At 42.8% G+C, this 14,219-nt stretch overlaps 1 protein-coding gene across 1 annotated transcript in view; it reads right to left on the bottom strand.

Annotated features, from left to right (window-relative positions):
- LOC310784484 (protein NLRC3-like) overlaps positions 1 to 14,219 on the bottom strand; it is a gene marked incomplete at its 5' end in the record, with an annotated part of 67,493 nt that overhangs the window by 34,693 nt on the left and 18,581 nt on the right. The window contains 5 exons of the mRNA XM_083645471.1: positions 6,581 to 6,636; positions 7,146 to 7,316; positions 7,427 to 7,600; positions 8,312 to 8,485; positions 8,572 to 10,429. Coding sequence (XP_083501597.1) covers positions 6,581 to 6,636; positions 7,146 to 7,316; positions 7,427 to 7,600; positions 8,312 to 8,485; positions 8,572 to 10,429 — 2,433 coding nt within the window. The remainder of the gene's footprint in view (positions 1 to 6,580; positions 6,637 to 7,145; positions 7,317 to 7,426; positions 7,601 to 8,311; positions 8,486 to 8,571; positions 10,430 to 14,219) is intronic.

Genomic DNA, 14,219 nt, shown 5'->3' with positions numbered 1-14,219 from the left:
TGTAAAGTAACGATAAAAAAGTTTCATGGTTTCTCTTCCTCCCAAAACTAGTAATCGATTGACTTCTAGATTCTAGATTGATATTGACCCCACTTTCGAGACTGCTTAACGATCAGAGTCTTTATCGATACAACTACTTCTGCATTTTAGTAGTCATCGACTACTCCCAAAAGTTTCGTTTAACGGTGGTTGACAACCAAATTAATTGATTTGTAAAACTTTATTAGACAACCAATGTATGTTTGTGCACCGGAGTGATCTGATTTAAAGTAGGCTACATAGCTCTTGTCTTTCGAGACATAACATTACATTATTGATTATTTTTCGAATTTGGAACTGGGTCTGGATCCAAATTTCACCTCAATCACCCTCCTGGAGAGGAGACAAGGAGAGGTGAGGAGAGGAGAGAGGAGAGGAGAGGAGAGGAGAGGAGAAAGGAGATGAGAGGAGAGGAGAGGAGGGGAGAGGGGAGGGATAAGGAGAGGAGAGGAGAGGAGAGGAGAGGAGAGGAGAGGAGAGAGGAGGGGAGAGGGGAGGGATAAGGAGAGGAGAGGAGAAGATTCAAGATTCAAGATATTTATTGTCACTCCGTGGTACAAGTATCACGTGTGCAATTCTTGTGCTGTGGACTCCGTTTACAACATAGTACAAATATAGCAAGGCATGAGTGCAAAAACAATAAGCAATAAGGCAATAATCAATAAGCAATAAGCAATAAGCAACAATAAGCAACAATAAGCAATAAGGCAGTATAGTGATAAGACAAGTCCGAGACAGTGGCATATTCATTGCACATAGGTGCACATGTCATGTGCATACATTAGACGTGCTTAAACATTTTAAATTCGACGTATTTGACATACAGGTGCAAATAGCATGTATCTTATTAGACATACAATTAAACATTAGCCATACGTAATGGAATCAGCTGCAGTGCGGTACGGTACGGCTACTACACTATTTGTGTATGTTAAGCAAGAAGAGAGGAGAGGCAAAGTTGAATTAAGTTATGTTATTTAGACTGGTACTATTATTGTTGGCATATTATAAGTGTGATATACATTTTAATTTTATAGCAATTGTATTACAAAGATTATTATTATTATTATATACCATTATTATTATTATATACCATTATTATATATACTTGGTGCTTGTCTACAAAACATAAAGTCTCACAGTAAATTAGCCAATTCTGTGAGGAGGACTAGTTAGTTACTATTAATAGTTAGTAACTATTAAAATAATCATATAAAATACGAAAAATAAAAACAATGGGCCCAATCACATAACAGATACATAAAACTAAGATGTTTGTTCACGTTCCATATTCCATATTCCATATTTTGAAATAATACCCGTAGGTCACGGATATCCGGGGTCTGGGGTGTCATAACGAGATGGGTCCATGCTACTGTAACGTTATATCAATTCGAGAAAAACTAGCTAGTTAGAAATGGCAAGACCAGGCCAATTCTATTCACAGATCGTAGTGTATGCTAGCTAGCTAGCGCTAAGCTAACACTGATTCAATGTCACCATATGTTTGAACCAAATGCTGTACAACACAAACAAGTTGCAAACCATTAATACTTACGCTCACACGTATAGTGATGCAGCTGCTGCTATCATGTTGTTTTGTTTATTGTATCCAACTCGTCACGGGGAGGAAGACTAGTGCAACGTAACGAACTCTGATAGGGCACATAGGTTGGCGTAACCTATGTGGGGTTCGAAATAACCATAGCCAGTAAATATAATAACGCATCCGAGATATAAACGTTATGAATATAGCCACGTTATAAACAACAAACTAACGCTGGTGTTAAATCAAAAATCAAGTTATATCAATTTGGTCATTCAGTGGCATTTTACTGCCATATAACATAACTAACGTAGCACATAAGTAATCTCCAAAAACACAGTGTTGAAACACACTAGTGCTAATGTATTAATTAACGACGCTTCCCCCGATGTTTTTGTTATTTCAGAATCCTGGCTCTCTAGTAGAATTCCAGATTCAGATATCACCATAAATGGGTTTAACCTTTTTAGAATGGACAGAAAGGCTAAAGGAGGGGGTGTTGTGATTTTTGTTCGAGATCATTTAGTCACACAGGTCCTAGCAGCCTCCTCTATTCCAAAATGCCTTGATTACATTGCCTTAGACATCTGTATAGGAGGCGATATTCATATTGTAGTCTTAGGCATCTATCGCCCACCCTCTGCGCCGAAATCGGCTCTTGACGATCTTGGGAAAGTGCTGTCAAAATTTATCTCAACTGAACTAATAGTGCTAGGTGACCTGAACCTGGATTGGCTCTCAGAGGCATCTACTAATCTAAAACATCTTTGTCTAGAACTAGACCTATCCCAGCTCATTCTCCATCCCACTAGGCCAAACGTAAAAACCCCATCTAAATCCACTCTGATAGACATTGTCTTAACCAACAGACCCCTTAAATACCCTCAGAGTGGGGTTTTTGCACAAGGCATTAGCGATCACTGTCCCACAGCCTGCATCAGACTGACCAGAGCTCTCAAATCTAAAGGTAATTTTATTAGAAAACGCAATTTTAAGAATTTCTCGGATCAGGGGTTTTTGCACGATTTATTTCATTCGGACCTAGAGAGATTATGCTCAGTCCCTGATCCTGAGCTAGCTTTAGACTATTTCTCTAGTGTTTTTAATTTAATCACAGACAAACATGCCCCTTACAAAAACCTTAGAATAAAAAATCGCTCTAGTCCCTGGTTCTCAGAGGACATCAAATCTGCCCTGCGAACCAGAGACTCCGTCTGGTCACATGCCAGATCATCTGGTAATCCTGTAGATTGGTTACACTTTAGGAAAACAAGAAACAAATGCATCAGCTTAATCAGAAAAGCCAAATCTGATTATTATTTAACCTCTCTTACGAACACTCAAGGTAATACAGCCAGCTTCTGGAAAACTGTAAAATCACTGAAATCTTCAACTTCCTCTGCTCTCCCCCCTGAGATTAATTGTGAGAATAATATAATCTCCAATAAAGTAGAGATGTGTGATGCTTTTAACCAGCACTTTGCCTCTGCCGGGTATCTATTTGAGAAGCTCTCTGCTAGTACAGTTCCCTCAGGTCACACTCATGATGCCTCTGCTGATCCCTCAGCTGAGGGCTCTTCAGACCCTTCCCCTTTCGCCAACCGCTTTTCATTTAGACCTGTAAGCGATCACAAAGTCCTTGAGGCGCTCTTAAAACTAAATACAAAGAAGTCCAAAGGGGAAGATGATCTTGCACCATTTCCCTTACAACTTAGTGCCCACCTGGTTGCCGCACCGATAGCCCACATATTTAATTTGACATTTATCTCTGGTGAGATTTCATCTATATGGAAGACAGCTCTGGTTACGCCCCTCTTCAAAGGCGGCGATCCGAACGAACTAAATAACTATCGTCCTATTTCAAAACTGTGCTGCTTAGCCAAGGTGCTTGAAACACTAGTGAACGAGCAACTAAGGGCTTTTTTAGACACTTATAATATCCTCCAATCCCACCAATCAGGATTTAGACCCAAACACAGTACTGTCACAGCCACTTCTCTTGTAATAAATAACATTCTAAATGGTCTCGACAATCGGCAGCATTGTGCAGCTCTCTTCGTAGACCTATCCAAAGCCTTTGACACTGTAGATCACAACATTTTGTTATGTAAACTGTCCGACATTGGTCTGGATGATCCCTCAGTCAGGTGGTACGCCAACTACCTAACCGGGAGAAAACAATCCGTTGTCGCTGGCAACATCAAATCCAGCCCTCTGTTGATCGGTAAGGGCGTGCCTCAAGGGTCCATTTCCGGTCCAATTTTATTTACTCTTTACATTAATAACATTTTTTTCCCCTCTGGGCTCAGTAACGTCCACTTTTACGCAGACGACACAATTTTATATTGCTTCGGGGCCACTCCAGCGCAAGCCGCTACAAGTCTGCAGGTCGCCTTTGATGCCTTTCAACGGTCCCTTTTCAAACTAAAATTAGTCCTGAATTCAAATAAAACCAAGTGGATCATGTTCTCTAGATCTACTTACAACAACCTTGGTATACGCACACTTCAGGGTGAGGAAATTGAATGTGTGGACTCATACAAGTACCTTGGTATCTGGCTGGACACTAAACTTTCCTTCCACTCACATGTTGAACACCTTACCAAGAAATTGAGGAGGAAGATTGGCTTCCTGTACAGGAACAAATCCTGCTTCTCTTTTTATTCTCGAAAATCTATTGTTCAATCGTTAATTCTATCTGTTTTTGATTATGGAGATGTTATATATATGCATGCCTCACCCACCATTTTGAAGCAGCTTGATGCTGTGTATCATAATGCTCTGCGTTTCATAACAGGTGACCGTTTTCTTACACATCACTGTATATTATATGAAAATGTGGGCTGGCCCTCCCTGACGGTTCGCAGAGAGCAACATTGTCTTTTGTTTATTTATAAAGCTTTGATTGGGAAGCTGCCACTTTATCTGTCCTCAACTATCACTCATAACAGTATAAGTTATCAAACACGCTCGCGGTCTTATGTCAGACTGTCTGTGCCACGCGTGAGGACTGAGCAGGGAAAGACTGCTTTTTCTTTTTATGCTCCTAACAAATGGAATGAGCTCCAGGACCATTTAAAATTGGAGCGATTGATCCCTCTTAATTCTTTCAGAATGCTCCTAGAGAGCGCCCTACACGAGGAGTGTTCGTGTTTTACATGAAATATTTTCACTTGTTCTATATGTCTGTAAACTTGTAACCTCTTTGTATATGTTTTCTGTACACAGGGCACTCTTGCAAATGAGAGCTTGCTCTCAAGAGATCTCCCCTGTATAAATAAATGCTAAATAAAAAAAATAAAAAATAAAATGCTGGGAAACTCTGCTCTGGTTGAGACGGGCAAACGGCATAGTCATACACCATAGTCTGTATTCAATCGTTTTCAATTCAATTGAAAAACAGTCTGTAGCTATTCACTCCACCTCAATCTGTATTGATCAAATTTAATTAATTCCGCCAATCAGACAATATCAAAATTATCATGGTGATGTCACATCACAATTGGATCCGGAGTGGGAAAAATCTGTGATCTGGGATGTGATCTGGGATGTGGTCTGAGATGGAGAAACTGCCCACACATAGCCCACAATCTAACGCGCGCTATGTTTGTGGCTGGCTGTGTTTGGGGGCTGGCTGTGAATATGTGTGTGTCTGTGTGTGTGTGTGTGTGTGTGTGTGTGTGTGTGTGTGTGTGTGCGTGTGTGTGTGTGTGTGTGTGTTGCGCGTAGGGAATCTACAGAATAGCCTGGGAATACCCAGAATGCTTTGCTACGCCTAACCTTTATCGATACATTAGTATAAGATAGCCTGCACAACATGCAATTATGGAATATTTGAATGCACAACATGCAATTATGGAATATTTGAATGGTGGACAAAAAATATAGGCTATTATATAGGCAATATAAATATAGGCACGCAAAGGATATAAGGGGGCATGGGAGGAAAAAACTGTGCGCTCACTCTTCATTCTTACATCGTTTTCAGCAGTAGCTATTCATAGCTTTTCAAGGGGGGTTACGTGCTGCCGGGAACGCCCACCTGACGGTCAAAAAACAAACAAGTTTATTTAAAACGGAAGTGATTGTGAAATCGACAGAACACCGGCCGTGGTAATAGACGAATAAAACGTGGGGGATGGGGTGGGATGGGCTGGCAGGGGAAGCCTGGGTCTCTATGGGTGAATCAGAGAAATACTTGAGCAAGCAGAGGAATCTGTAGGCAGGGAAAATGGTCGCCGCTGTTAGCAAATATTAGTTTAGTAGTTGCTAAATGGGCCAAATTGCATTTGGCCGTGATAAAAAATGCTGCTGCGAGCTGCTGATATGGGATGATAAATAAATAGCGATAAAAACTACAAACTGGTCAAGGTGATATGGGGGAAATGCAGAAGTGTACTTTGGGGAAGTACTGAATTAAAGCCTTTTGCACATAATGGCTTTAAACACAAGGTAAAAAAAATGCAGAAGTGTACTTTGCGGAAGTACTGAAAAATGGACTTTTGCTCATAATGGCTTTTTAATCACAAGGCAAAAAAATGCAGAAGTGTACTTTGGAGAAGTACTGAATTAAAGCCTTTTGCACATAATGGCTTTAAACACAAGGTAAAAAAATGCAGAAGTGTACTTTGCGGAAGTACTGAAAAATTTACTTTTGCTCATAATGGCTTTTTAATCACAAGGCAAAAAATGCAGAAGTGTACTTTGAGGAAGTACTGAAAAATTGACTTTTGCTAAAAAATAAGCCACGCCCCTTTTTCAAAAAATGCGGAAGTGTACTTTGCGGAAGTACTGAAAAAAAATCATTTTTTCTCTTTCTTTTGAATAGGGGGTATCCTATTTAACTACTCACCTGCCCTAGACTATAATGGAGCCAAAGTGAGATGATAATTGAATAGATAAACACATTCAAAGAGCCCCCACCTCCACCCTGCCATAACACATTCATAAGGTCAAGTTTAGTGTCTTAATGAATCAAACTAAATACACACTTACCCACAATACTTTTCCTCAGCCCTGGTTGCAACCACACCCCTCCACCATGGTCCACACTGGGGGAATAAGCAAATACATATCAGCATATTCTCTTTGATGATGGAAACATGGACTTGAATAACCTTTAATATGAATGAGTTTATAAGTTATGTTATCCTTTATTTATACCCATGTGGAAATTTGTCCTCTGCATTTGACCCATCCTCTACTAGGAACCTTCCTAGAACTAGGAGCAGTGGGCAGCCGCAGTGCAGCGCCCGGGAACCAACTCCAGTTCTTTTGCCATTGTCTTGGTCAGGGGCACTGACAGGAGTATTAACCCTAACATACATGGTGGGAGGAAACTGGAGCACCCGGAGAAAACCCACATGAACACAGGGAGAACATGCAAACTTCACACAGAAAGGACCTGGGACGGACCGGGATTCGACCCCGGGACCTTCTTGGTTTGCATACAGCCTCAGTCATAACTGCTGTTATACATGTATCAATACTTCTAATATTCAGTGTGACAGAGGGAATCTGTGTGACTCTCAGCCTTCTAGCAAATATTGCCTCTCCATACCTGAGAGAGTCCAGTCTCCAGTGTGGATCCTTCAGTCCAGCAGAGAGCAGATTCACTCCTGAGGCTGGATCATTGTAGCTCAGGTCCAGCTCCCTCAAATGGGAGGTGTTGGAGCTCAGAGCTGAGGCCAGAAAAGCACAGCCATCCTCTGTGAGCAGACAGCCTGACAGCCTGCACACAATCATAAGAGTAGAGACAATCTTCCTCATGTTAGAACTCTATTCACTGATGTTTCTCTGTAAGTGAATGGTCCTGTCTTTAGCAGGTAGAGGAGTCCTGACCTGAGCGTTTCCAGTCTACAGTCAGGACTCCCCAGTCCAGCAGAGAGCAGCTTCACTCCTGAATCCCGTATGTCATTGTTACTCAGGTCCAGCTCTCTCAGGCTAGAGGGCTGGGAGCTGAGCACTGAGGCCAGAGCTTTACAGCTGCTCTCTGCCAGCTGACAGCCACTCAACCTGAAGGACAAGAATAGATATGGACTGATTATTGTGTTATCATTTATATATTACATTATTTTATTTGATGTAAAGCACCTTGCATTCAACCTTGTGAGGCAGCTGGATTTGTGCGAGATCATGAGGTCACAATCACATGACAAATCCATCTTGCCAGTCTCCAATCTATTGGTTTGAATCTGAACCACCACTGGTTCACACAATCAGGGTCCTATGAGGCAGCTACGGGCGGGCTTTGGTGTGACACCAGTGAGCACAAGCCTGTGATAGGTGTGCTAGAGAGATGGTTAATCCAATCCCCTGCCAGCAATTTTTCAAAGTGCCTACCCTTTGAAACATTTTCCAGGCTCGTTCCCAGACGTTATGTGAAAACCATCTGGCAGCATCAGGTTTACTTTGAATTGACTCTGTATGAAATGTGCTATAACGTGCCTTGCCTTATATTTTAATGTCAATGTTGTCTGCGATTTTTCTTCGATAACAACAAAATGGAATTGCAATCATCAAATAATCTGCAATTCAATATCATCACAAGTCTCTTGTTTTTTTAAGTAGTTTTTTAAATAAAAGTGATCTTGTCGAGGACTCTATTATGGATGTTTCTCTCTTGAGCAATTAACTGCAGCCTCCGCAATCTGGAAACTACAGTGGTTCAAATTGAAGTAAATTGTTCAAATGTAAGTGAATTGAGGAAAACTGAATGGATCTTACCTGAGAGTTTCCAGTCCACAGTCTGGACTCCCCAGTCCAGCAGAGAGCAGCTTCACTCCTGAATCATGCAGGCCATTGTTACTCAGGTCCAGCTCTCTCAGACTAGATGACTGGGAGCTGAGAACTGAGGCCAGAGCTTTACAGCTTCTCTCTGACAGTTGACAGCCACTCAGCCTAAAGGATAATTAATGATAAAAACATTAAAAATATTTATTTCTGTCCTCACATCATTGAATCTATTCAGTTTTCTATGCACTTACACAGATTTATTGGAGGCTTTGACCACTGGCAACAGCCCCAGAAGAGCCTCCTCTGAAGCAGAGTATTTCTTCAGGTCAAACACATCCAGCTTCTCTTTTGATGACAGTAAGATAAAGCCCAGAGCCGACCACTGAGCAGGGGAGAGTTTGTCTGTTGAGAGGCTTCCTGATATCAGGTGCTGTTGGATCTCCTCCACTAGAGAATGGTCATTCAGCTCATTCAGACAGTGGAACAGGTTGATGCTTCTCTCGGCAGAGGGTTTCTCCCTGATCTTCTTCTTGATGTACTGGACTGTTTTCTGATTGGTTTGTGAGCCACTTGCTGTTTGTGTCAGGAGGTTTTTTAGGAGCTTCTGATTGGTCTCCAGTGAAAGACCCAAAAGGAAGCGGAGGAACAAGTCCAGGTGTCCATTTGGACTCTGTAAGGCCTTCTCAACAGCAATCCTGTGGACCTTTGCGACAGATGTTTTGCTGAAAACCATTTTCAGATTTTGGAAAGTCAGTCGTGGCATAGGCATCACATTTGTGTTGCTGTTGTTGAGTGACAGGATCACATGAAGAGCAGCCAGAAACTCCTGCATGCTCAGATGGACAAAGCTGAACATCTTGTCATTCCTCCGCCCATGCTCCTCTTTAAAGATCTCTGTGAACACTCCTGAGTACTGTGAGGCTTCAGTGAAGTTAATGCCACTCTTTTTTAGATCCTTCTCATAGAAGATCAGATTGCCTTCCTCCAGCTGGTGAAAAGCCAGTTTTGCAAGTGACAGAATGTACTGATTGCTGTATTGTGCCTCATACTTCTTTTCCGTCTGAAGGATCTGAAACACCAAGAATTCTGTGTACATCTCAGTCAGGGTCTTGGGCAGGTCTTCTCTCTCACTGTTCTCCAACAGATCCTTCAGAACTATAGCAGTGATCCAGCAGAAGACGGGGATGTGGCACATGATGTGGAGGATTCGTGAAGTCTTGATGTGGGAGATGATCCTCCTGGCCTGCTCCTCATCTCCGGATCTCTTAATGAAGTACTCCTCTTTCTGTGGGTCAGTAAAGCCTCTCACTTCTGTCACCATGTCAACAAATTCTCCAGGGATCTGATTGGCTGCTGCAGGTCGTGTGGTCATCCAGAGGTGAGCAGCGGGAAGCAGTTTCCCCTTGATGAGGTTGGTCAGCAGTACTTCGACTCTGGTTGACTTTTTCACATCAGTGGAGCCCTTTTCTTTGGCATTGAAGTCGAGTTGAAGGCGGTTCTCATCCAGTCCGTCCAACACAAACAGGAGTTTGAAGTTACTCTTGTCATAGCTGGTGTTTTCTGGCTTCTGTAGTTCTGTGAAGATATAATCAAGAGCCTTCTCCTCGATGACTTTGGTTTCGCCAATACATTCGTGAATTAGTTGGGCCAAACTAAAACATTCTCCCTTCCATACATTCAGCTGGCGGAAGGTGAAGGGGAATATGAGATGAACATCTTGATTGGTTCTTCCTTCACTCCAGTCCAGGATGAACTTGTGCACAAGGCATGTTTTGCCAATTCCTGCAATCCCAGTGGTCAACACTGTTCTTATGGGTATGTCTTTTCCAGAAGGGTGTTTGAAGATGTCACTAAGTTTAATGGATTCCTCTGTGTCTGTTGTCGCTCTTGATGCCATCTCAATCTGCCAGACCTCATGCTGCCTGTTGATGTGTATGTCACCTCCATATGTGATGTAGAGCCATGTGTAGATATCAACCAGATATTTCTTATCCTTCTTCTCTAACCATCCTTCTTGTACACACTTAAACATGACCTGGAAGTTAGGTTGGAGCTTTAGTTGGTACCATGTGATGAGCCGTGGAGGCTTTGTTGTTCTCACCAGCAGATCTGTGTACAACAAAGTAAAATCCATAAAAAATAAACTACAACGTAAAGTATGAAGCTCTTTTGTAGCTAGCAGCACTAAACAGATGCTTGTGAGACAAATAAAAACACATTTCAAGTTCAGTGTTTTCTTTCTTTTGCTAAAAGTTTGTGCTCTGAGAATAACAAACAGTCAACACTCTAACAGGGGGCCCTATCTTCGCAACGGCGGTAATTTTGCGTTAGCGTCGGTGCCCTGGGTGTTTTGGGCCGGCCATGGGGGTCACAGGGTGGGGAGAGGCAGCTTGGCACAACACCATCACAACTTTCTCAAAAGCAATCTACTGTTACCTCACACCACAAACCTGTATGGTCGGGAATTATGTAGCCTAATAAACCATGACAAGGTGTGTTTTTTCTGCAATGTAGGCTATAGTTGAAAATCAACGTGGCACTCTGAGGAGAGAAGAGTGTGTGCAGGCGCGAGGTGTTGGAGAGTGACATCCATGCCGTGCGTAAATGTATCCAAGCAAGGATTTCCTGCACTGCCCAGACAATACTGTCTGCGCTCAGGCATACGCCTGGCGTAGTGTTTTTTTGAGCTAAGACCAGCTATTTGGTGGCGTAAAAATTGAGAGCACCCACGGCCATTTTTTCAAGGTCAACGCCCAAACCTCTCTTTGTGCTCGGAACATATCGACGATAGCAGCGCAAACGGCAGCGCAAACGATAGCGCCGTATGAAGATAGGGCCCTAACAGTGGAAAACAACTGTTGAGAGTGAGGAATTACCAATCATCTGCCATTTCCATGTCTGCGGGCGTCCACAGGGATCCGTATTGGGTCCCACTTTTATTTTTACTCTATGTTAATGGTCTGCCGAATGTCTGTCCTAATGCCAACACTCTAACGTATGCAGATGACACAATGATATTTGGGTATGGTAGCAACGCAGCTCAAGTTGCTGATCAGCTAACAAAGTCAATATTACAGCATAGTTAAAACAAAACTGTCTCCAACTGAATGTATCCAAAACAGTGACTATGTTTTCTTTTTATCAAAACTAAAAGCCGTTGTGGAGAACCGGATATATTTGTAGCCAGGGAGAGACTAGAAGTTGTCTCAGAGTTTAAGTACCTTGGAGTGCTTATTGATAGCAAATTTTATTTCATAGCTCAAATTAAAAAGGGTTAAATAACAAAATGAAGGCAGCATTGTGAAGAGAGGCTTCCTGGAGACATGCAGCCTTTATGGAAGAGAGAGGTTGTGATATCAGGCAGAGCAGACTGTGGATAATATTATACTATCCTACTATTCAGATATTTAATTAGAATGAGTAGCAGCTAATTAACTATGGGTTACCTTCAAAGACATGTATGTTAGGGTTAATACTAACTCCTGTCAGTGTATGGCACTGGCAATTCTAACTGGAAAAAACGGCAAAACTCCGATGGTGAAATAAGTTAGCTTGTCACACAATAAATCACACTCGTTTGACTTAAGAGGGCATGAATGTTGTATCCTTCACATTCGCTAACCAGTCTTTGAACTGAAATCTTCCCTGGGATCCCTGTCTGAGAGAAATAGCCTGGTTCGATGTTTATCCGTTCACCTGTGTCGCGTTGAAGCACTTTTTACAGACTGGCTTCGTTTGATGTGTCCAGGGGCTTGCCTTCGCTGTCGGCAAAATACTTCCACATTTCGCTTCATGCATCTGCTTTCTTTACAAGCGTTGGGTGGCTTGCAAGACTCTCAGAACAAGCCACTGCCATTTTCGCTGTGTCTGTCCCTGTCGGGCTGCTGACTGAGGAGGACTGAAGGACTGGCCAGAGAGCGAGCAGACGGGGGGAAATCGGCATGCCCACACATGAAGCTGACACATGAAGCAGACTCTTATTACAAGGTTAGAAGTGATCAAATGTCCGCGATGACTGATTTCCCGGTATAAAGCGCATGTGTGAAAATGGCTTTTGGTAATTATCCCTGCCTGCCAGAGAATACATTATTGTTGTTGGAGTGTTTATTTCCAAATAACCTAGCATGAACAACAGTAATAATATCAAGAAAATCCTCATGATTATTATCATGATATTGATTTCAACCAGATCACCCAGCCCAATTTTTGGTAGTAGGCTATACAACCCCCTGGAGAAAAATGCACCAGCTGCCCCTGGATACGGTAACTCTGTCTACAAACTATAACCGCCAGTCAAGAAAGACTTTGCAAGGTAGCTACTGTATGCTTAACAAACAACATAATTGGTAGAATGATGCAAGTAAGGATATCTGCTTATTGCGCACCTCCTTCGGCATCTGCGAGAGAGCAGGAGAGAGAGGGGAGGGGAGGAGACGCACGACGCATGTGTGAATGGGGCTCAGTCTACTCAACATAATGGCATTCCATTGACTTTTAATTGCGTTTCTTTGACTTCATAATGGGCCGTTCACTGTACTATGTAAACAGCGGTTCTCTGAACACCGACCCAAGCGGGGAGTGCGCCCCTGGTTTGCGGAGCTCCGCCTCGCGCTGCCTTCCTATGTCCTAAGCTTAACAAGCAGATGCAAGTTTTTTCCCCGTGCGCATATCTCTCTCTGCTTTGTCTCTCCCTCTCACTCTCTCCTTCCCTCTTGGTCAAATTTAGCTAGCAAGCCAAGGTATGGTGGCTGCCATAGCTTGCCATACTGAATTGACGCCCTTGCCTAAATTGTTATGATCTTGGACTCACTTTGTTTCAGCAAATATAGGGTTAAATATTTGGAACAGCCTCCACTGGCAAATGGTATTTGATTGACAGCAAGCCAGCAACCCTTCGCGAAGACCCAACTCTGGTCATGACATGGGGACGACAATTTTGATGACAGGTGTTTTAACCAATCACAATTCCATTGAGTTGTGGGGTTAGCCAATTACAATTAGTTGAGTTGTGGGTGGGATATTTCCAGGCATTCGCGAATACAAGCCAACCAGGAGACGAGACGAACAACAAGGAGGAGGAGGAAGAGATGCTATGCTTATGATGATGTAGTCTGGGCACGCTTTACTCCGCTTTTGGCCATGGGGGCGTAAACCAAGGAAACAGGAAACAATATGAGAAACAAGTGCGCCAAAAAACTTCTTTGTTGCCGTTAGCTTGACGCGGCGAGGTTACGTTAGCTAGAGCCTGATAAGAAGAAGAACAACAACAACACAAGTTGTATAGTAGCGTTAGCACATTTCTCTAGTGGTCACTGCCGAGGAAGGTTTCTGGAGAGCCAAAGACAATGGAGTACTCGCCATGTGAAATCTTATGATCAATAGTGATGGGAATTACGGCTCTTTGAAGGGAGCCGGATCTTATCCGTTCCTTTCGGAGAGCCGTTCAAAATAGCGGCTCCTTGTTCCTTTTTTTTTTATGGGGCGCGCACTACTGTTTCTCTGAGAAATCACTAATATAATGATATGGTATGATTTGGATCAGATTTGATTAGACCCACCACTATTTCATTTTGCATCAGTGGACTGCAGCAGCATTAAATTACTCATACAGTATTTCCAGACCTAATGTCAATAAACTGCATTGTAAACATTACACAAGGTGACACCATATCATCTGCTTATTTAGTCATTGAATTTACTGACTAAGCTGAAAGTTGGCTGTCCTTGATGCATTTCATGCAACACTTCGCTACTCAGAAAGTCGGCAGATGCACTCCGGTTTTGATATTAAGCTGAGTCCGCCCACCCAGGCCAGCTACAGCATGCGCCTAACGAGTGCACCCGACCTATCCTCCCTGCCCCATGCTGCCTGCTCAGCGGACTAGCAGAGGGAGGGAGG

Source organism: Poromitra crassiceps, assembly GCF_964638095.1.
Source record: "Poromitra crassiceps genome assembly, chromosome: 10".
NCBI lineage: Eukaryota > Metazoa > Chordata > Actinopteri > Beryciformes > Melamphaidae > Poromitra > Poromitra crassiceps.
The sequence above is the reverse complement of the archived record's forward strand: the minus strand, read 5'-3'. Positions and strand labels throughout refer to the sequence as shown.